Below are 24,561 nucleotides of genomic sequence, written 5' to 3' on the forward strand. Positions count from 1 at the left end.
GAAATACTACAAGTCCATATTCTTGGGGCTTGTGGATGTGGCGATTGTGAATGCGTATATCATCTTTCGTGAGGCACATAAGCGAAATGGTGGGTCTCCAATGTCGCACGCAGAATTCCTAGTGGAGCTTTATGCCCAGCTGCTTGCTCTGACCAAGTACGACTTCGATGAAAGTGTAAGTCCTGATGTTGTATCTGTATCATGTTGGATAATGCTGACATATTGTATGACCCACATGCTGTATGTTGACAGCCAAGACCACAAGAGACCGCAGCTGGCGACGAGCTTCCACCCTTGCCACCTGGCCACGAACCTCGGGAATGTCCTGAGTACCAGATCGTGAAAGGCGTGCGCAAGCGCCGGCAGCGCCAATGCAAAGTGTGCGCAATTCTGAAGCGCCGGGTGGGAGAGCGTCGAGCCACCAAATACTATTGCGATGCCTGCAGCACTTCTGATAAAGCTCGGTACATACGAATTCGATATGGCTGAAACGACTACTAACTGTTGCTCATTATGTACAGCATGTATCTGTGTACTCGTATTTGGCCGCACCACTATCCTGGCAACGCTCTGAGCTGCCACCAGATCTGGCATCACAAGTGGGCAAATGGAGCCAAATGCCCCAGGGCGCGATGTGGACGAGGATTCCAGAATCGCGAGGCTGGAGGAAAGGTTAAGCGCCGCCGCCGAAGTAGTGATGGAGAGGAGGAGGAAGGTATTAGCGAGGGGAGCGACAGCGACAGCGTAGCGCACGACGACGACAGGGAAGGTAGCGAGACTGAGTGAGCCGATAACTGGTGGTGGATGAACGTAGTGCTGCAATATGTGCTTTTTCTTACTGTATTCAATTGATGTGTGTTTGGTTTCGCTTTTCGTTGTCTTCAAACCTCCCGGCTTTGCACCGGATTGATAGGCTTCGTACAGTCTCTTGATAAAAGATACATCGACACCTTTTTTTGAAACCTCCATCATGCTGGATGTACGCCATATTCAAGCAGTCTGCCGGTGTATATACAACTTTGATCTGGTGTACATACAACATGGTGACGGGATTTGCAGAAATTGTCTTGTTGTGCATGTACAAGAAAGGTGCTCGGAATTATACGAGACTATAGTAAAGTCAAGTGTTGCACGGTTTTACATGTTGGATGAGTACTATGTTGGATGATTTGAAATAACGTCAAAAAACGGCTTGGGCGTTGGGGGGTTAAAGCTTTGGAAAGGCGAAGGACAAGGCTAAAGAGATCGAGGAAAAGATCACGGATGCCGACTGAAAGAAGCTAGTTGAGCATTTGAAAATTCATGGTGACAAATGAAGCTAAGAGCTCCGCGGCAATAGGCTGGCTACCACCATTGTTACCAGCCTCAATTAAAAAATGCGATTCGATGTCTGTCCGACGTGATGGTGGCATTGACCACCAATCGAGTTGACGAAGCTATTATTCGTTTTTTACTAGTTAAAAAAAGTAATATCTTCTTTACCACGATAGCATCTCAAATACTAACATTTTGACGGGCTAATGTGATGTACTGCGTAGTACCTCGCAATGAAATTTCCAGCTTGCTATTAACTGAAGCGCTACTCGAACTGGCAGTCGCTCAAATTAGACATGTGTAATCGAACTGTGTATATTTTCTTATTTTACACTAAATTCGGAGCTGCCGTTTTTACCGGATGATGTGTACAGGAACACCGGTTTTTGTCAAAAAGCTAATGAGCTTAGCTTTTGCAGACAACGACCATGAAATTCGCTAAGTGTATTTAATATGTGCTGTAAATAATGCTGTTGCCAGGTCAAAAGATAGAAAATTAGCTTTGCAAGGTTATTAAATAAACTAGGGCTCTACACTTCAGGCTGGGAGGACGGTAAAAGCGGTGTGAAACTTATTATTTTAGCTAGTGTTCAGTACTTGCAAAAAACATAACGTCGTAGCTTAAACAACGAAATTTTAAAGGCGGAAATAGCACATTTTAATAAGATATAGAGGGGCTGCAAAGGCTGCTTCTTTAGTGGCAGGTCCGCTGCTGCGGGCCTGCCCGCGGCCTCATACCACAAAAGCTAGCGAATTACTGTATATACAATTAAGTATCTGGTATGCTAATCCTTAGCGGCGGAAAGCAGCTTCCTATTAATACTGGGCGCCTAACAGATTTGAGGTCCGGTTTCACTTCGGCGATGTTAATACAGGAAATGGCGGCCCCCAGATATGTTTGTATATAGACGTTGTTGATGTAAAAAGCTGACTCACTGTCCACTTTGCAATGAGCACGTCAAATGACAGCGAAATGAGTGAATTTGCTCACAAAACCGGGTCATATTGTGCCTTCTTATTTTTATCGTATGCATTCATATAAAAACTCGAAATGTACTAGAAAAGGGCCGATTCTCCTGTCCATACGCCGAGTGTATGTTTTGACCATGCAGGAATTGTCCATAAATTACGTACTGCGTATTTTAACCATACGTAATGAGATCATTACCGCCGATCAATTCTTCACCGCACTAAGATTTTGCTGAGTTGCAATGTTAGTCTTGAAGTCCATGTATTGAGGCCATGTATAATCCATAAATCATGCGTTTATTAGGCACCCCTTGGACGCGGAGGGTTGTAATATGGTCTTATGCTGTTCAGAACAGCATAACAATTACTTAGATTCACTATGCCACGAAATCCGCAAAAGTGTATCCACGCCCCTTCCCATAAATTGATCGACTGTTATTGGTCCACGTGTACAAATCCAACAATTTTATTGGTTCATGAAACAGGTGGCTTGATGTACCGCGCGTAAAGAGCAGACTCTCATATTTTGGAAAAAATGAATTTTGGTTCCCTTTGCCGCTTTCGCGCCAAGCCACTCATTCTTCGTTTTTGCCACGTCAAGCGCAAGAATGACTTACTTTATGGATTTCAAGTCAGTATGGCCACTTCTACGAAAGGAGGGTTGGACGTGGAAGCCTGCAGCCGGCATCCAGATCCAGTACGTTACCTTTTTGTCTACTTTGTTGCACCACACTAATGTACTAACTTGCATAAATGCGTGTAGTCACAGCTACCTGAAACCAGGAAGCAAAGTTAGGGGAGGTAAACGCGGCACGGACTATTTCAACGGCGAGGATGAACTACTGGCGTATGTGCGTCGCGATACAGAGCTGTGCGCGCGGCTTAATATCGCGAACGTATGGGTGCGCCCGCCTTCTCAAGCGAGTAAGTAGTATCTTGCTGTTACTATGTGTTTACAAAAGTGACTTACTGTTTGTATTGAAATTTAGTCCAAAGCACTTTAGGCGCTGCTGCGTCAGACTTTCCCACTCCAGTGCCTGATCCGCCCGAAATCGAGGCTGCAATTGCACCAAAGAGAGATGCTCCTGCGTCAGGTAAAGCGCCGGCGAAGAAACGCGTGAAACAGACATCTACAGAGCAGAAGACCGCAAAGCCTTCTACAAAGAAGACGAAGAAGAGGACGAAGAAGCAGCTTAACAAAGAAGCAGCAGATCGCCGTCGAGAGCTCTCGTCGTTCGGTAGAGTGTGGGGAGGCGAAAACGCCCAAGGTACCGCTTCGTTTCAGTGCTGGTGCCTATAAAGATCTAACTAGGTATTTGTAGCAAACGATGGACTTCGTGCAGACCCCCCTCAGACAAATCAAGAACCTGGTTTCATGAGCACTGACAAGAATGGTATAAGAACCCGATAATATGCTGACGTTATGCTAAGCTGACACTATTGATGATGCCAATAAATCTCCAGTCGGACATATAAATGGTGATGTGGATTCAGTCATCGCCGATAGCAGCGATGGCGAAAACAGTGAGTTCGTTTTCGATGAGAGTGATGGGGATGATTCTGAGTCTGAAGGTGATACTGGTCGACACGACCCGAGACGACGACGGAGTGACGATTCCGCCTGCAACTGTCAGTTCGTCTCAATTTCAAGGAATCGAATTCGCGGTGATGGAAGCCACTGATCCAAACCTCGTATTGGGAGAAGGTGAAGATTTTCTCGATTCGGACGGAGAAGGGAGTGATGATTTGGTGGAGACCGCTGAAACATTTGTGGATGAAGATTCCAGCGAGAGTGAAGAAACAAACGAGTCAGTCGCAGAAGAGGTCAGTCGTATGATCGGCCTTATGAAGCCAGCTGAAATTGATGATATGCGGTTGCGCGTTCAAGGTGTGTATTGTTTTTTTATTGTGCAGCCAAGGAGAGTTTATCTAACGGACATTATGCTGACAGGGTCGTCTGAGATTTATGACATTACTCAACTTGCTGCCATGGCACAAGATGGCTGGACTGTTCTACCGGACGATGCAACAACGCCTGTCACTAATGATGCTGGTGTAGACAACATGTACGACGGGTACTGTGGACCCTCACAAGGCGTCATAGCTGATTCACAGTCACCTATCGACCTCTTCTACTATTTCCTGCCCAAATCGTTCTGGCGGCATGTTGCAAGCGAATCTAACCGATATTGGAAGCAAACACTTGAAGCACGGCTCGAGAAAATGGTACAGCAAGAAGGGAAGGTGATGTACCGGCTTCAGAAGAGTAGAGAAAAACTGAGAAAGCGCCTGATGAAATTTGATAAGATTCTGCCGCACGAAGTTGTTCAATGGGTTGGGCTGATGTTGGCCCATGCCTTGAGTCCTCGAAAGTCGTTTGAGATGCACTGGAATATGGCCGAGGATGGCCTAATTCCTGCAGGAACATTTGGAAAAGCTATGTCTCGAGACCGTTTTCGGCTCGTTACCAGATTTCTGCATTTCACTGACAACGAAGATCCTGCGGCTTCTAATGATAGGAGCTGGAAAATTCGTTCGGTGTTGGCAACGGTGGAAACCACATTCAAGGAGGGGTATGTCTTGGGTTCAAGAGTGGCTGTTGATGAAGGTATGTTACCTTCGTTCAATCGACGCAATCCGACACGCCTGTACATGAAGGACAAGCCTCATAAGTGGGGAACCAAGTGCGTCATGACGTGCTGCGCCGAGTCGGGCTACTGCAAAAGGTAATGCTGACATAGTCACGATAAATCATTGAAGCTATGCTGACTTAGAGTACATTATTTGATGCATGACAGAGTTGAAGTCGACGTTGGGCGGAAGAAGGACAAGGAGGGTGCTCAATCGATGGACACAAAGAGCGGCCCGGCGGCTGTCATACAAAATATTGCGAGTGTTTTCCGTGGACTCCCTTACCAAGGAAGGCGTCTCGGGTTGCAGATCGGTTTTATACTTCTGTGCCGCTAGCGCAACAACTGCGGACTATGGGCTTTAATTTCGTTGGGACTATACAAAAGAATCGAAAAGGGTGGTGCAAAGGGGTTGAATTTCCTTTCAAGAAGCGACCAGCAAACGTTAGAAGGGGCTCCTTCAAAATGGCGATCGCTAAAAGCAATCCGGGTCTAGTGGCACTGGGCTGGGCTGATAACAGATCGGTTTACTTCCTAGCATCCCAAGTTGGAACAGCTATGACGAGTGTTCAGCGCCGTGAAAAGAATGGAGAGCAGAGCACTGTTCCATGCCCGGGGATTGTTGGAGAATACCAGCGCTTTATGGGTGGTGTTGATCGCCATGATCAATTGCTACTTCAGTCGTACTCTATGCAATTAGCAGCAAGGTAAATGCTACCCTGACAATGTCAACTTATGGTCTCTAATTTATGCTGTTCTGTATACCAGATTTCAGAAATACTACAAGAGTCTCTTCCTTGGGCTATTAGACATGGCCATGGTGAACGCGTACATTGTACATTCGCTGTTGTGGGAGAAACAGAGCAAGAAGAAGATGTCGCATTACGTGTTCTTGGCCAGAATGCACAAGCAACTTATCCTCCAAACACAGACAGCATTTACAGAGACAACCGGATTATCTCGACCTTCTACTACAGTTACTGAACAAGTTACTGTACATGGCGGGCATGTACTAGTTCAAACGCCAGATACGCGCATGAACAACGGTGTCCAGAGGCTGAGACAGCGCCAGTGTAAAGTCTGCTCCTGCTACAATCCTGAAGGTAAGCGGCGTGGGGGGACATCGACATTCTATTGCCCAAAGTGTTCGGAGGACAAGAAGGGTGTGGTGACGCTTTGCAACAAAGTCCGAGGGCATCCAGCAAACGAAGGAATGACGTGTGCACAGATATGGCATATCCTGTGGCAGAACGGTGAGTTTTCGCCAAAGGAGAGTCACATTCGGGACCGTAGTCTTGTCAATACGCGTACCTTCACAATCTCAACCATTTATTGGCACCGTACCTGCACATGCATTCGCCTCTGTTAGCTCTCACTTGGCCATCCTGTTACTGCCACTATGCCGCTATAGTTTGTACCGCTGCTTGGGGTCTAGTTGGGGGAAGGAGGGAGATGTTTGTCTGTGATGCGTGTGCTGTGGATGTCTCCAAATTTAGGGCTTGCATAGAATGACCAGGAAACAGTTGATTGGAGAATTTTAAATCCGCTGATCACACCATCCCCTTCTGCGGAATATTTACCAAGGAGGTTAGCTACACTCGTTGCTAAGAAAGTGCATTTTTAACCTTGAATTAATTATATCTTATTTTAACGAAGTTATTTTCTTATACCCTCCGGGAGGGTATAAGCACTTTTCTTAGCCTATTCGTGTCACACCTCCGCGTCCGAGGTGGTTAGGCATGATCACAGGCAACGTTAGTATTATTGGTCATGTATCGAGTCCATATATTGGCCATACAGCATCCGTGTATTAGACTCACATTAGATGGGTTAGTTCGAGCTACCGTGAAGCACTAACTGAAGAATCTGAAAGCGCAATAGCGTGAGTCCATTTGGAGTCACATCCATCCTAGTGCCGCTGCCCTCCATTCGCCAGAATCGTAGCATTTCGTAGAAACCACAGTTGTGGCCGTCCGTCTGAATTGGCGCGGGATACAACATCGTATTCATCGCTCAAGGTTTCTGCCAGAGTCTAGGTCATTCGATCTAGTACGGTATTGTAAATCTTTTGGTTCATGGAGTCGTAATACAGGACTCGAGTTCGTTTCACATCTACCGCAATTTCGCACCAGTGCGAATTTCCAAAGTTACCCGGGATCATGAGTAGGTCTGCGTCTCCCACCAGGTCTTGCGCCTTTGTCTTAAGAAATTATTTCATGTTTATCGTTTTCCGTCCCGCCACTGTGCTCTCGATCCCCACCACACGAGCGGTAGGGTTTGCCGCGCACAGTCTTGAGCAGAAAAGATGGATCCGTGCGTCGTTTTACCAGGATGGTGGCTTCAAGCGGTATAGCATCTCGTAGTGATACTCACTGGCCTCGATCACGATCGGGCTCTGTAAGCTCGACATCGCCACTTTTTTCACCATCTCTTCCAATACCGGATGTTTCGCTGAAGACATTATTCTTATCACGTTTTGGAGTAGCCATGTGCAAAACTTGACACCTTTGTCGCATTGGTCTTTCACGGTCGAAAGATAACACATTGCCTCAATGTGGGTTCGCGAAAACATTTCAATGCCTGGGATCTGAACGCCTTATGTTTCAGGTTTTGTCCATGCTTTTGCAGGGCTTGTCCAGGTAATAGCGTGTCGTCTTTATCAGCTTGCGATGTTGGCTCTGGATAAAGACCTCGATTGCAGTATCTCTCATGTTAATCGCTGAAAGGATGGAGACGCATTTGTCCAGCAGCTTCTTCGGCAGAAGATATAAGCGTTGTAGCTCAGCACAGGGGCGCTCTGTCGGACATACTTTGGTTTCTGGTTGCCTTCTCTCTCCCACTTGATCGGAATCAGATTTACGTGGTCTAGAGTCTACTGGAGTAGCCCCCCATCTTTCGGGTGATGCTCTTCAGACTCGTTAAACAGTGCACGCTTTATCTTGTCGTCGACCTCGCGCTCTTTCCTGTTTGAGCTAGGTCTTCCGGTCTTTACAGCCTTTGGGATCAGCTTGACAGACAATTATGGTGCTGCTTTCGTGTCCTGTTCATTGCCATCAGTCTTCACAGAAAGACGCGTTTCTGTGATTTTGATACGCTTCTGCTGTCAGATGTTCGTCCACTGCTTGAGAAGGAAATCAAGATGCGCATTGTACTCGTCATCGTTCTATATATCCGCCAGTTCACGGCAGATTGCTTGTGTAGCACTGAGCGCATATTTGTACTTGGTCGCTGCATCGAGTATCTTCCGCTTTCATTGTCCAGGCTTGAATTCATTTACAGCTATAGGCTAGGTGTCTGATCTAGATCTGCCGGATGCAACCACCTGTAGTTTGTATCCATTTCAAAGGGGATGTCAGCATAAAGTGGTTACAAATGGACGAAACATGTTCAATACATGGATAATACTTGGACATCTTCATAGGGTCTGTTACTCACCGATGAGTGATCTGACTCAGTGGGATGACACGTTTGGACACATTTTTACACTTTCGGTGGACGATAGAGTGTTGACAGGGTAAACGCATCGCAGATGCAAAGGAACACGAGCAGCTCCAGCTCGATAAGTCCACATAATGCCTCTTGTGTTTTCCGGACACCACTACGAAGCCAGGCTTGAAGACCATATCGTAGCCGAATAAATCCGCCTTATACATGACCATCGCATACTTGCCCTTTACGTGCCCTGCGATGAAGTACGTCGCTAAGCACAGTATTTGACACCTCTTCATCATAGTTCCGATTCACTCGCAGTCCCACGCGGTTCTTGGGGAACAAGTATTCGCTAGACACCCGTGCGTCAGTTACCACGAGAGTATCGTTTGAGAGTGCCATAATGAAGTGCTGCCGCTTAAAATATACCCCTCACAAATATGTATTACTGCGCAGACCTGATCAGTAGTAAATACACAACCAAGCAACAGGATGGACTCCGATGGCAGCGACGACGACACTCTCGCGGATCGCCACGTGGGAACGAAGATATTAAATGCTTCATTAGTGCTGTGTCTCCGATGCGAACGGGAGACAGAAACAAGGTGAGTTATCACGGTCTACAGCTATTAAATTGAGTCCAAACCTACGTTTTCGCCGCCCTGTGTCCAAATTTACGTCGACGACGTCACCGACGACTCCTGCCTGATCTTCTACCCTTTTACCCGGCGGCAACTATGCTGCATTTGAATTACCAGTCGTTATTTGAACAGGTTCGCTCTCTCGTGTGGTGTATGAGGTCTTTGTATCACGCGTCACCACCTCACATATCCTACAGGATGAATGCAGAAATCCAGATCTACGGGGAATGGCCAAGTGTACGTTGTAGTATCTTCTACTTTGTGAAAGGCTTCATTAGAGAGAGACGTGACCAACTACTGTCTGGAAATTACCCCTGATTAGTAATCACATGCATTGTTCCAAAGCCTCCAGCAAATATCGATAAAAGGAGAGCCTTTTTTCTGCATCTTTGTGGGTATTCACACCGCCGGAAAATGATATCCCCCTGCTCCATTTATATTTGAAATGTGGTAGAGCACAGCCACGAAGATCAGTGGGGCTTTGCGATACACAGCACCCACGCAGACGACCCCGTAGCACCCTGGGAGCTACCACAGTCTCACTTTCAACCGACGGTCTTACGTCTGTGTCCCCGTGTAAAGCAACCAGCAGCAAAACGGCAAACAGCTGGGCGATGAGTGAGCATCTCGCGCAGCCTGATGGCGAAACGGGCAGTGGCGGAGAGGGATAATTGAAAGAAGAGGGGGCTTCGATGAAAGTGTCTCGCGTGGCCAAGATGATGATACTTAGAAGGACGGTGGCAAGCTTCAGCTCTGCGCAAGTGAATCGAAAATCTTTGTCGATATTAGCGTCCGGGTGCGTGGCCAAGGTGAAGCGGACATCTGGGATTAGAGGGAGCTCTACTGACGTGGCACTGAGTATCATGACACACACATCCTCTGCACTGTCTAACTCGTCAAGTAGTAGTCTTTGCCGGCACCAATGAACATCTTTTCTAAGTTCGCGCTGCCATAATTTGGTTTATAAATCAAATGATGAAAACCTCTTTAAAAAAATCTGATGGGTTGCTTATACACTTTAAAGGGTCCGAATGAAACTCATTTAACTTTGCAGTTTGTAGCTTGTACGATACAGTAGGGGTTATCACGGTTGAAAAATATGTTTGATCGGCCAATCGAATCAAATCTTCGCGTTCCGTTTTTTTTAGCTCAAACCTTCCTTGAAAAGTGGAAGGCAGGTTAGCTGCGATTGATGGAAGCCCATGCCAGAAGGATTAATTTGGTTGGTTATGAATACGCAAGCTTACTGCTAGTAGCTACACCTAGTAATCTGGTCATTTGCTCATTATCCAGCAGGAGATGGAGTGCATAAGAGGGGCACACCCTCTTAGAAATTTGTGTCTTGCATTTAGCGAAGTACACGAAGGGGGTCAAGGTCAAGTTTTACGAGAGCGCTGTCGCCTCCTTTTCGCAAAAAAACTGCTACGCAGGTGAAGTCGAAGTGCATTGAGCTCAAAAGCTCATATACAACGTACAAGTCGAAGCTAAGCTGCTCCGGTCTTGGTGAAGGCCACCGACCCATCGAGCATCAAAGGTAAGAAAATTAGCTCTCTTTGGTGCGTGTTTTAAGGCATAGTGAAATAATTTGACGCTGTGAATGGAAACAGAGATGATAGTTGAAAAATTCAAAATATTTTTACTAAATGGACGCAATTTTCGGTGTGCGGCACTGTAACGGGGTTACATGGTGTGGAGCACACAGGGGTACGAAGTACCCGGAGAGTTAACAAACTCTCAGTACATAAGTTGGAGAGCTAACAAGGTCTCTCAGTACGTTGGCTGAAAGCCACACGTTATGCATTTGGTTAGGTTTAACTATGCTAGATAGTTAAAGAGATACATTTACCCTAGGCGGCTTGGCCGCAATAATAGTAAATAAAACACTTCTGGTTTTGAAGCATAAAAGCTAAGGTATTAACTTTGAGCCCTGGTATTGGGCTGTAAGTGTCCTTTGGATAAGGAACTTGGTATTAGTGACTCTTTGAGTCGAACGTCTTCCTCTGACGCTAAAGCTACGGCAGCCCCGCTGCAGGCACAATGTAGCTCCACCCGTCATCCTTGAACCAGCAATTACGGTAAGTAATGGGCTCGTACTTCAGCGGTGCGGCCCCGGTGAGGAGAAATTACCATGTACAGCGACTCCGGCTGAGCCGGCCGAAGCCACCACCGCGGTGGACGCATCGACAGTCACTGCAACTACGGAGTTGTCGCCTGCTAAAAGTGCTGGAATCGAAAGTGCTGCACCAATGACCGTTTCTGCCTGCTTTGGGTCCGCAAACAAGGGCTCTACCTTGACCAGCAATAAGCGGGTCTATGACGAATTGAAGGGCTCTGTTATAATGACACAGAAAAAGGAACTGCAGACAAAAAGATGAAAAGTGAGCTTACCCAGCTTCGTGGTAGCGAAAAACTCGATTAATAAAATGCATTTTCAAGCCAATGAACAAATAAAAAAACTAAAATAATGTTTCGTGTTTGTAGAATTCTTTTTTTAATCGCGACGGCGTAGCACCACTTTGCATATATGTACGTAGATCTTCGCTGTCGTCGGTGCTCCAGTCTACCACCCCAGCGTTTTCGTCTTCTTGCAAAGCATCATCTGCGGTAGGAGCTATAGATACATCGAAGGTATCGTCGCAGTCGATGCATACGTTGTGGATAATAAACAGGAAACGATCCGCTTGCTTACGCTCTCAACGTCGCTTTCGTTTTGAATTACTTTTTTATTGTGTCAAGTATTGGAAATCGAGCCTTCAGCACCCCGATTGTATGCTCAATAACAATTCGCTGCTGTGCCAGCTGCCAGTTGAAGTCTTGTTGCGTGGCGAAGAGCTTGTCGGCAGTTTAGAGGGCGTTAGAATGAACGGAAAGCAGCACGAATATGCTGTATCACCTTGGACGTATGGGCCGAGATCGAAAAATTTGCCTGGGTTATCTGACAAAACGGTCAAACGCATTGCGCGCTTGTCATGCAGCGATCCAGTTGTCCAGCCTACACAGTCATTTGCGAATTTGATATGAAAGGCTAGAAAGTAAGGAAATAAAGATACAGCTGTTAGCTACCTGATAATATATAATACGTCGTTGAGGGTCGCAAATAACTTGAGTACCGACACAATACTCTGACACCCGCGAAAAGTAACACTCTGGGTTTGCCGCAGGGGCGTTCAGCATTTTGACCGCTGTGCCATCGACACATCCAACACAACACATAAATCCTGAGCAAGCATAAACTACTTCAGCATTTCTTCCCCGTTCCCCTTTAATTGACCAGCGAAGGAATTCTCCCTCCAAAGCCAGCACTGCGCAGATAACACGATATCTGAATGTGTACACAGAGCCTTTTCAAATTTTGTTAGAAAACATCTAACGTATACCCCTCCAATAGCAACACCTTCCGCGATAACGAAGTGCTGGGCGATCCGATGGATCGACAGCTGCTGTAGAGAAACAGAAAACGTTCTAGCTGTAGCTGTATGGGAGCTTGTTGTTGCTTAGTTGGAACACGTGCAAGCGAAGAGTCGGCTTCGATACGACGAAGTAGAAATGCAAATGTGTTTCTTCTAATTCGCAGGTCATGTCGAGCTCCCATGGGGTCCATAAAAAATTCCGCCTAGGGTTCCATTGAGCTGTCTTCGTAACAGCTGAATGACAAGAGTATTGATGCGAGGATATTGCTGTGAAGTGCTTATCACTCTCATCATCATCGCTGTCGTCGCCATCGAGCAGCTCCATCATAGTTATGAGTTGCAGACTAAGCAGAAGCACCGCGCGCAGGCTTCGTGTCATTTACCTGTGCGTACTGCCCGGGGCCATTCGTCGAAGAACTGAAATAGCGTCAAATAAAGTGCCGTTTCTGAGCGGTTTTGGCGCTCACAGCTGACGGATGAAGGTTTGATTTTATTCGCTGACCAAACATACTTATTTTGCAGCCGTGATAACCCCTAGTGGTTCCTGCAGCTTACAACGTGCATATCATCAGAAAGGTCTCTAATATAGCAAGATTTGTTGCGCTGATCCGCCATTGCTTAAAAGTTATTTGCTGTTGAATAAAATAGCACACTCAATTGGCTTTCTTACCGATTACAGAAGCTAGTAATTTTAAGATAGATTCCGTTTGAGCTGCTTGGTGCTGCATCTGCTTGCACAGCAGCTCTTGCAGTTGCTTCTGCTACTATTGTTTGATGCGACGTAGCTGAAGCTCTTTCTTGTGAAGCTAGAACTTTTTCTCCTTCAACGTTCTCATGAGTCCCTGCCCTGTGGTTTCCAGTCGCTGCGTCTTAGTCACTGCATCGAGCTTCTTAGCGTGCGTCTGAGCTATGAGGCGCCCTTTAGTTGCAAAAGTAGCTCTGAGATATCGTCATTATCTTATGTACTTCAATAGTGCTCAATTTGCGTAGTAAAAAACTGGTGCGATCACGACAAGCACGAAAGCCGAAATATGCCGACAATGGGGGTCTTTAGCAAACGTTTGAGCCTGAAATCAGGAGCTTTTAGTGACATTACGCCATCGGGTGTGCATTGCTGCAGGCCGACACGGCTGGACACGAACGAGTCATCTCGTTCCAGTCCAGGCAGCTCAAAGCCGCCGAGCGGAACTACCCTGTCCATGACAAGGAGCTCCTGGCAAATGAAATATGCCCTTGTGAAGTTCCGTGTTCACCTTCTGGGCTCTCGGCCCTTTGTGATCTACACCGACCACGTGTCCTTGAGGACGGCGACTAACTCGCCTCACCTCTCCCAAAGGATGGCGAGGTGGCTGTCCTTCTTCGCGGAATACAACTTCCACGTCGAATACAAGCCGGGCAAGCTCAACGTGCTTGCGGACGCCCTCTCTCGGCGTCCCAACTATGAGTTGGCTCACATCACGCGGGTGACAACGTATCTATATGATCGGATACGCATGGCGTATCGGGACGATGAGGCTGTCGCGCCTCTCGCCAAGTTCCTTAAGGCCGGAACGAGCGCGAAGTCCGACTGGCTCTCGTCGCGACAGCGCTCACGGCTCCACCAATTTGAGTTGAAAGAGGGCCTCCTCTATTATCGGGTGGAGCCCACTGATCCTCCACGGGTGGTCGTACCCAACGACGAGGATCTGAAGTTCGATATCCTCGCGGAGGCGCATGACGCGCCCTCCAGCGGCCACTTGGGCCGCGAGAAGACCTTTCTGTCGGTCTCTCAGTCCTTCTGGTGGACCCACATGTACAAGTGGGTCGCCCGGTACGTCAAGACATGTGAAACATGTCAGCGGGTCAAACCCGCAGGGCACTCTTCGGCTCCACTACAGAGCCTGCCCGTACCGGCTGATTGTTGGAAGTCGATGAGCCTTGACTTCATCTTTGGGCTTCCCGCCGACGGACACGGCAACACCGGGATTTTGGTGTTCGCGTGTCGGCTGAGCAAGATGGTACATCTTGCTCCAGTTCCCGTCACTGTTACGGGCGAACAAACCGCAAGGTTGTTCGTCGATGGCGTGTTCCGCTATCACGGCCCCCCGGAGACGATTGTCTCGGACCGAGACCCGCGGTTCACTGCTGCGTTTTGGAAAACGCTGTTCCCTTTACTGGGAACTCGTCTGCAGATGTCCACTGCGGATCATCCGCAGACAGACGGCCAAACAGAGCGCGTCAATCGAGTGCTCGAGGACACTCTGCGCAGTGTGGGCGCGGCAGCACCACGTACGTGGTCGACGCAGCTTCCAGTTGTTGAGTTTGCGCTCAACAACGCGGAGCACGCGTCCACGGGGCTCACGCCGTTCTAATTGAACCGCTTCCGCCACCCCAGAGTGCCTCTCACTCTTCGAGGAGACACTGACTCCTCTATTCTAAGTGGAGGAGAGGCTCGGAAAGCCCTTTCCTCCCAGGTCTCGGATGTGAGACCAGTTTCGCTGCGGAAACAGGTGAAATCCTTTATGGATACCAAGCTGAACATTGTCAGCAGGGTCCGCGATGCCATGGCAGCGGCCCAAGATAAACAAAAGGAGTACTCAGACAAACAAGGACGAGGAAACTTAAGTATATTTGAGGTTGGGGACTTAGTGTTGCTAGACACGAGGAACCTACCTGTTGACACTGTCAGCTCTGTCGGCAGCAACAAACTGAATCACCGCTTCATCGGACCTTTTGCAGTCCTGGCCAGACATGGTGCGTCGTACACCATCGACCTTCCATAGTCAATGACGACGCACCCAACGTTCTATGCCGGACGTCTTAAGCGGTACTTTGACCCGCAGGGGGTTGCTGACTCGCAGACCCCCCTTGACCCAGCTCCTCGAAGCGAGGGCCGGTCACAGTCGTCGACGAGGTCGTCGGAGCAGGCACCCAAGCCTCGGTCGGAACGGCAAGGCTGCGGTCAAGACCGTACGCCGGAGGGGCTCCATACGAACGGACCCCGGCGCCATACGCCAAGTACGCTGAGTACGCCGGGTACGCACCATACGCGTACGTCTGGGAGTGTGTCACAGGCGGCTCCGGACGTGGAAACAAAGCCTCGATCCGTCGGATCATGCGAAAGGCCTCGTCCAGATCGGACGAAGAGCCCGGCGATCCACCCGCAGGTGCAGGCTCGCGACCTCTCGCTCCACCAGGTCTAGGGCGGCCCGCAAGACGAGCGAGCTCGCCCTGATTCCCGGCCTAGGGCGGGCAGCATTAACCGCCAGTCCCAAGACCAAGTTGCAATCTCAAGCACGGAGGACACGTTGACGGAGGCGGTCAACCTCAGGGTCCTGTGTCGGACCCGCAGTCGGAGCACTCGGACGAGAGTGTCTCTCGGGAGGCGCCGAGTACTCGTACTCGTACGAGGGCACCTCCGCCCCTGCTTGACCGGAATGGAGAGGTCCACTTCCACGTGGAGCGGATCCTCCAGGAGCAACGGCGTCGCGGTAAGCGACAGTTCCTCGTGAAGTGGAGGAGTTATGCCCACTCCGAGAACTCGTGGGAGCCGATTGAACGGCTCCTGATTGACTGCCCGAAGGCTGTCGCAATCTGGGAACAGAAGCGGCGGCAGCTTCATAAGTAGTCCGGGGCTTCTTGCCCGAACGGGGTACGGATGATGAATACATTCCTACCCGCGCTCATCGTGAGTGCTAGAAGCCGCGCGCTTCAGGATGTCCCTTGGCAGCATACGCTTGCTGATCAAGTGGGCAAACCTCACACGAAGATCGCGCTGGTCCAGGATGTGGGACAGCTGCTGATCTTCATGGAGTTACCGTAACGCCGTGGGTGAGTACTTAAGAGTCTCCACCCACGCCCAGAACATGCCCTCACAAGAACTCCACGTGGGACAGTTCTCGGGCACAACCCAGGGGTATCCCCAAAGAGGAGAGAGACCACCCCGGGTCTCGGGCTTCTTACGACAAGTCGTGAAGTCCTTAAGGGGAATGCGGTGTGGCGCGAGAAGCACACACCGAGCAGCCTCCAAGTTGTCGACGAACAACTGTTCTTTCTGAACAAGGGCTCGTTCATAGATGCCCCTAGAAGTGTGGCCGCCCACAAGGCCACGAGGAGCGACGAGAAGCTCTATAAAGAGGTCAGCCCCAGAGCTCTCCTCAAGAGGCCAATACCCTCTTGAGTTGATGGCAGCTCCCTGGCTGACGGGTGCCACCACCGAACCCCCACGCACACGCTGGGCAGCTTGGAACTCCTCCTGCTGCTGGTCGAGGTCATTCGAGACCTCCCGGGGCTCAACGATAGCACCCTCCTCTTCCTCTTCTTCCTCCTTCTCCTCCTCTTCATCCGAGGAGTCGAAGATACTCCGATAAACGCGACGAGTCTCCTTCTCCTCGCGGAGTGGAGACTTAGAGGCAGTACGCTTCTTTGAGGGCTTGGCGCCTTCGGCTTTGGAGGCCTTAGCACGCGCAAGACCCTCGGCAAGCGAGAGACGTTTGCGAGGATTCTCTTCCTCATCGCCACCGGCTTTGGGAGCGCCCTTAGCCTTGACGGCTGGACTCTCGGAGCGCACATACGTTCTGGGACTGTGATCACCTTGATCACTAGCAAGCGACTGCACGCTCTCATCTTTGTGCTCACTGGGCACTGGGCTGTGCCCTCCCACAGAGCCCGCAGGAGCATAGTGAGTGCTCTCGGACTCGGCGTCGTCCTCACTGCCCGAGTTGAACTCACGTTCCACGAACCGAGGGTTCGGACGATTGTCTGATGATGAGGGCGACGGGCTGCGGCGCTTGCTTGCGCGCTTGTTCACAGCCGCGTCACCCGAGGAACCGATTGCCTCGGAGGCCACCTGAGTAGCCTCCTTGAGTGCAGAGCCTTTGCCGTGAGGCTTAGTGCTCTTGACTTGCGCCTTACCGGTAGCAGCCTTGGAGCGTGTCTTAGCACCACTCTTTGCAGTGCCACGAGGCATGATAACGGTCGAAGTGGAGACCTAGACGAAGAGCGCACAGGTTGCTGCTCGAGGCTCTAACTGTGAAGTGAGCCTCCGCCGCGCTCGCGCGGCCAAGTCGATGGTTTTCGACTTTGAGAATGAGAGTTTGTGACGAACACCTCTTCATTCTGATTGGTCGGTAAACCGAACCTAAGTGGGATAGGATGTAACGGGGTACGTAGCCCTAAGTGTACCCTGGTTATATGAAGTGTGACACTTCACACTTCAGGAGTATGACACGTCATACTCCGGGATATTTGGTACAAGGTACCAAGGTCGTTCAAAGCCAACCATTGGTAAAACGACATTGCATTTCTATAGGTAACTTATAGTTTGTATTAAACCCAAACTTAACCTACCTATAAATATACTCAGCTTACAATCTACCTTATTTAGGTCACTTCGCTCTCTTTAATTAAAGAGGGGACCTGTGAACTGCCGTTCACTGAGAGTTTGTATACTCTCGGAAGATAACTTCCTCTAGCGCAAGGTGCTGTGTGACCCCGTCACACAGCCCTCTAGCCCATCGTCGCGTCCTGCCGTCAGCTGTACGGTTTCATCATGCCCTAAGGATGTTCGAGGAGCTACTTGTCCTTGCTGGAGAGGCAATGTACTCGGTAGGTTGTCTAAGAGGCAGTCACTATTCGCGCTGTCCGCCATTAAACAGCTCGGGGGGGGGGCTTCGGTTTGACTTAATTTTTTTCGATGCTACAGCTTACGGACTTGTCTGGACTTTCGTACTCAGACGTCCTTTTTTCCTCTAAAAACTTGGATTCGGTCTGTAGCTTAAAAGGGCTACCGAAGGAGAAAGTACGACAATTTGCTTCTTGCTCTCGTGCTTAGATGGACGAGCACAACATCGGATCTGTGCCCCCGACTTATTTTTAAGGAAACAGATTCTGTGGATAGTGTGGTGTTGAAAATCCCACGTGAACTCTAGCTACAAATGTAGTTAGGATGTTCCCACAACAATACGTATACTAGGATAGTAAACGATCGTTCGGGCGGACCTGAAGACCCCAGTTCTGCCCTTGCACCGGGACAAACTGGACCTTGTAAACTACTTATATAGGCCAACCAGTAACAATAAGAACACGCTACTAGCACGAGCAAAGCTAGCAGGTGTTTCGAATCCTCGTGGTCCCGACAGCGGAAGGGTACCAGGCACGGGTAAGCCTTTTACGAGATCACCGAGTGTTCAACACTCGGCTGGAAGAAAGAAAAGGGAGGCAATTAAAGCACTCCCAGTCGTGCAAATAGGCAACAATAAGCCGTCACGTAAAAGCTCCCGATAGTAATCGGCCAAAATACACAGTCTCTTGGCCTTACCGGATGAACCCTCGCTACAGAGCTTCGAGTTCACCGACAGGCATAACACACTCAAACAAGCTTGACCAGACGCTTACCTTGAAGCCGGACGTCGCTCTGTGTGCTTGAGTGGAAATTCTGTTCTGTATTTAAGCTTACCCTTTCGGGTCTATTCCTAATAAGAAGTCCTAATCAAGTATACAAATATCAAGTCAACAATGATCCGTTATGGATCTTCTTGCATGCCAAGCGTCGTCTGCACCGTCGCATGAGCATCTTTAACGGTCCGCGCCCTGTCCCAGACGGTGAACGTGCCTTCCAAGGGTCGCTGAGTCTTCCGCGAACTCATCCCAACCGCCACTGAGGGTTCGTACCGTAGATGGTCCGCTGAATGCGAATCCGGCCAGTCCATTATTAATAATAAGGACAGCCTGGATTCAGTGACATATGCCCGTATCCAATGCTCGTTGAATGTTCGGAGGTGACGCCGTCGAGTCCCTTGCACCTTGGCGTCTCCGTACATCACCTGACCGAGGGTTCGTCGCTTGAACAACTTGGGCGGTGTCACGTCTTTGTCGACGGGTGATAATCCGCGACTACGGAGAAATCACTACACCACAACTGCCCCTGTCGCAATGGAAGCCACGGTACTCGTGCCCGTTGTGACATTTCTTCATTCTTCAATTCACCATCTCGCCACCGTATGTCCAAGCGTCTGAATCGAGCCGTGTCCGACGCTTTTCAGCGTCTCAGTCCTCTTAGACGTCGCGAACGTGAACAGCTGGAGGTACGTTAGCCCATCCTTCTCTTGAATCATCGGTACCTTGCTCATCACCTCGCATTACTCGACTTGTTTCTCAGGAGGGCAAGACCGAGGGTTCAAACGCCCCTCAGTCTGCTGCACTTCCTCCGACAGCAGCGTCATCAACCGGTCCTCCGGCGCCCGCTGCCCCGGCCTCTTCACTCCATGTGGTAGCTCCTGCAGCACTCCCCGTCGTCGCTGAACCCGCGAAGATGGCTCCTGCTGTCCCTCCTGCCCCAGCTGGTGGTCCGCCACCACTCACCGAAGATTCGCTGCGCGCCATGCTGGCTGAAAGTACGGAGGCATCGGTCGATCACATGATGACCTCGATAATCCCGTACTTGACTGCAATGGCTCGTCACCAAGTGCAGCTCAGCGTTGCGCCTCCTCTCCACGGCGATATACACACTCAGTGTCGCCTCGAGACTGCCGTTGGTTTCGATGATGTCCTCGCTGCGATACAACCTGTTCCTGACGCGCTGTCGGCATTACCCGAACAAGTTGCCGACTTGGAACGTCAGTTGCGGTTTGCTCAGTCCGAGGCCGCTGCCGCCGTACGTTCGGTGGCACCCCACATCATGGCCCGTGAGAACGCGGAGACGTTCCTCAAGGCTGCCAACGCTGAGATTGAAGCCTTACATCACAACATCAAGATTCTCCGCGAGTCGAACGCCAAGAACGACGCCATGCTCGCAAGTGTTCAAGCCACTATGGAGCGACACGCAGAGGATTTGAATCGTCTTCACTGCGAGGTCCAAGCTCGGGACGTTTTCATCAGTACTTTGCAAAAGAAGCTGGCTCGCGAACGCGAGGTGTACAAGTCTTCTATTGGAGCGAATACCGAGCAGACTCGGAAGCTTCACCTCCTTCTGGTAAAGCTTGCCCAGGGCAAGTACGTTGATAACGACACGCTTAAGGTCCTCGAGAACCAGCAAGACCGTAACACTCGCCTCCTCCAAGCGAATCGTACCCTCCGTGCACACGTGAGTCTGGCAGGGATGGATCCCGAGGTACTTCGTCTGGCTGTTGAAGGTACGCTCATAATGTCGCTCCTTCCACCGTGTGTTCAGCAACTAACGTTCGTTCACAATCCTTCGTGATAGGTCTGACTGCGGGTGAGCTGGACCTGGACGCGCTGGACTTGGATCAGGAGACGTTAGTCGCTTTGCGGCGCATTCAGTCTGCCACCGCGTCTTCGGACGATCCTCAAGCCCTTCCTGCAGCTTTGGTCAAAGCCGCTCACCAAGTGGCCCATGGGAAGTCCCATAAGCGTCTTAGACCAGGTGGCGAGGATTCAGACGACGAGTCGGAAGACTCTGACGAAGACAAGGCTCCAATCCCATCGGACAAGGCCAGTACTTCGATGGCAGCTGCCGGTCTCGGTGATGCGCCACCTGCCGATACTTCAACTCCCAAGTCGGCTCGTCGATCGCTGTTCAGTCCGAAGGCGTGGAAGAAGGCGGCCCAGAAGAAGCGCAAGAAATCTCGTCCTCATTCTCCTGCCAAGTCGCCCCGACGTCATATGAAGACTCGGTCCAAGTCCGTACCGTCTTCTCCAAGTTCATGGTCGCCACCTCCTACACCAGCGTCTTCCTCGACTCCCGCCGTGGTCGACCTCAGTGGCGACCGGAGTGACGTGGACATGGGGACTGCTGATCCAAGTAGCGTCCCTTCGGTTCAAGAAACTGCTACAGAGCCTTCGGGTAAGGATGTGAACCCTGGGGATCACGACGATGTTCCCGGTTCTCCTGACGCGCCTTCGCCCCCGCCTCAGGGTCCACACGATGTGGCCAAGCCACCAGCTTCAACAATTTCCCCTTCTCCAGCCGACATACGCGCTGCTGAAGAAGCTCTGCGCGAGGCCGAGGAAATGCGGCTCATGTTTTGCTCGAGTGACGAAGGTGAAGAGTCGGACCAAACTGTTCCACAAGGCAAGTCTGCTTCGGCTTCTGTTCCGACGTCCAAGACAGTTGAGGTCTCGGGAGTGGTTTCTACAGCAGGGCCTGCCCCTGTTGAAGCTGCTCCACCAGCCTCCGTGTCTTCAAAGCCGGCTCCGAATGTTCCGACGGCTGTCGTACCAAGCGTGTCTTCGCCCGACTTTTCGATGGAGATTGATGACGATGGGAATGCTGATGACGACCATGGAGATGACGTGGATGACAATGAACCTTCGGTGGATGACTCTCCTGATGCTCCCAGTGGTGGCGGTGATGTTCCGCCCCCCACCGATTATTCAAGCATACTCGATGACGAAGATGTTGAAGACTCAAATAGGAACTGGAGTAATCTTGGCCCAGCTCGTTCTCCGACTCCACCTCGGCCAAATCCTTCGCCGATGATGACTTCCCCAATCATCGTTGCCGGTCCGCCTCCTTCGCCACCAGCAAGGCCTCCGGCACCAGCATCTTCTCTTCCTGTTCCAGTGTCTCCTCGTCCGCCTATTTGGACTCTCGATGCTGGACCTGGACGCATGATTACGGCAACCTACACTTCGGTGCCGCGTCGTGGTGGTGCACCGTCGGTTGAGCCGTTGCCTCACCGAGTGTTGTCTGGTACTCGCCCTACGGTGCCGGCTTCGTCTACCTTGCCACCGTGGGTTCTCCCGTACGTGGACATAGAGTTTACTAACGCAGGCGCCAAGAAGTGATTCGAGCGACTCTTGAGCTTAGCGCTTCCCGAACCAGCTGGTGAGGTGACCGTGCGTACAACGTTGGAGGGTCTCCAAGCATTCTTTGATTACTCGCATCCTGATCACCCGTACCAGCAACTTCGGCAGCTCTATCCTCTTCAAGCTTGTCTCTTCGACACTGTTGATTTCAATCCAAGCGTCCCCATCTCCAAGCGTGCTCCGATTGAGACCCGTCTCAAGATGATCTGGGCGAACCTTCGGGGTGACGGCGGTAAGCAAGGTGACCTCGGGTTCGCATTGTGGGAGCGTCTCCACTGGCTTCCGCTAGCTGGTATTGAACGAGGTCTCGCTGAAGAAGCTAAAAAGGTTGGCCACGACAAGGAACGCTTGAAGGAACTGAGAGCTGTGTTAAAGAAGCTCTTCAGTGAGCGCGACCGTCGTGCCGATCGTCTTCGTAACAAGTACCGTGAGCAGTACATGGCGTGGAGTCGTGACTCGGTTACATCTAGTGCTTCCGGCGTGTCGTTCATTCGTCCCGAACTGTTTTTGGAGCCGTCGAAACCGTGGTACTCCATTGAAAACTTGTCATTCGCACCTCGGACATCTGACTGGCTTTCCGAAGCTCCGGCTCTCGACGCTCGTCAGCCTTGGCGTACTGGATGGATGAATGCACCGCATCAGCACCCGTACAACACCACGTACTTCCCGTGTCAGCATAATCCGGAGCTCTTCAATCCTCGTGGTACGCGTTTCGTGAATGTGTACCGAAGCGTGGTTGTTGACCCGTCTCTCGATTCAACCGAGCTTATTCCGACCTGGCGTTCGTTGTTTGACTCGCCACCGGGTACTCCACGTCCCGCTCTGGCTGCTGCTCCTGTTGAAGCTGGTACCGAGGATTCGCAGGGTCCGGCTGCAGCTCCAGCTGTCGAGGCTCAGGTTCCTGATGAAGAGGAGAAGGAGAGTGGTGACTCGACTTCGTTGACACTCTTGGCCACCGCGGCCAGACACTTGGAATCGATTTGAATCCTCGCTGCACGTTCTACGACGTTCTCCAGCATCTCAGCTAACTGTTGAGGTGTCCCGCGTGACTTCTTTTTCAGTGGTCGCTCCGCGGTCGGCATTCATGTTTTCTTATTCTTAATCCACTTCCACAGCGTTATCATGTCCATGTTGTTCTTCAAATGCATATACAATTTGTTGTTGCAGTAACGTTTTTCGTCTGTTATCACAGGCTGCATCGCCCTGTGGACAGTTCACACGTGATCCAGTCACGCTAGTCTTCGTCCGCCACTTGCGCCATCTGCAGCCGATTCTCGCTCTTCTTGGCTCGCAAATAGTCGTACAGCAGACCTCCACATGATAAGTTGGATGATGGTTCCCAAGTTGTATCTTCATAGCCCACCCACTTGACTTTGAGCTCGCGTACAGCACGCTCCGTGTTTGTCGTCAGTGGCGCTCTGTCGTCGAGGATGGCCTCGACTTCATATTCGCCGGCAACTTGATCTGGTATCCAGCTGTCTTCAGGCAGTAGTTCCTCATCGAAGTCGAGTCTTGCTTCATTAGTCGCGTCTAGTACCAACCGAGTGCTCGGTCGACCGCTGAACTCGTTGACAGCCTTGAGTCTCGACACATGCACTACTGGGTAGAAGCGATACCCACTTCGGTCAGGCAGTTCCAGCTCGTACGCAAACGCTTCCACCTTGCGCTTGATCCGAAAAGGTCCATGCCATCGATGAGCTAATTGCTTTGTCAAGCCCGGTTTGACGCGTTCCATGTACAGCCACGCCCGGCTCCCAATCTCAAAACGAGATCTCGGTGGGGCTCTAGCAGGATCTTCTATCTCTTCTGAAGTTTCTAGGGGGTCCGCCGAGTGTTCGTTTCCACTTGGTTGAGGTACAGCAGCTTTTTCCAGTCGACTCAGAGGATCATTATGCTTTTTAGCCCTTCGCTCCTTTTCTACAGCCTGATAATCCTTGGCCATAGTGAGGGCGACCTCATGTTGTCGATTGATCTCACGCCGCCATGCCAGTGCGTCAGACGGCTTGTCGAGTCCTCGTTTAAGTGATGACGACATTGCCCTCAGCGTCGACTGAGCATCCCAACCGTGAACGAGGTAGAACGGCGTTTCCTTCCTCGTAGTGTCTTGACAAGTATTGATAGCAAATACTAGCTTCTCCGCGATTTCGTCCCAGTCTTGCTGTAGAGGGTCTTCCGCGTACACCCGTACGGAACCCATCACCGACTTCACCGAGCGTTCCTGCTGTCCATTAGCCTGTGGCCGATAGCTTAAAGTCGCTCTTGATGTTGACTGCATCATCTCTGCGAACGCTTGGAAAACCTCGCTCATGAAGCGTGGGTCGCGGTCGTGCCTTATTAATGATGGGGCTCCGAACCGTCGGTACACACATTCTTCGAGCACTTGGGCAACACTCAGTGCAGTCGTATCTGACATAGCCTTGG

At 50.5% G+C, this 24,561-nt stretch overlaps 1 protein-coding gene across 1 annotated transcript; it reads left to right on the forward strand.

Annotated features, from left to right (window-relative positions):
- Nucleotides 1-5,949: 5,949 nt before the first annotated feature.
- Nucleotides 5,950-6,282, forward strand: PITG_08952 (uncharacterized protein; the record flags this gene model as incomplete). The annotated part of the gene is made up of 1 exon (XM_002902946.1): nucleotides 5,950-6,282. The coding sequence occupies one exon, from the start codon at nucleotides 5,950-5,952 to the stop codon at nucleotides 6,280-6,282; it is 333 nt and encodes a 110-aa protein (XP_002902992.1).
- Nucleotides 6,283-24,561: the final 18,279 nt, after the last annotated feature.

Source organism: Phytophthora infestans, genomic scaffold, assembly GCF_000142945.1.
Source record: "Phytophthora infestans T30-4 supercont1.16 genomic scaffold, whole genome shotgun sequence".
NCBI lineage: Eukaryota > Oomycota > Peronosporomycetes > Peronosporales > Peronosporaceae > Phytophthora > Phytophthora infestans.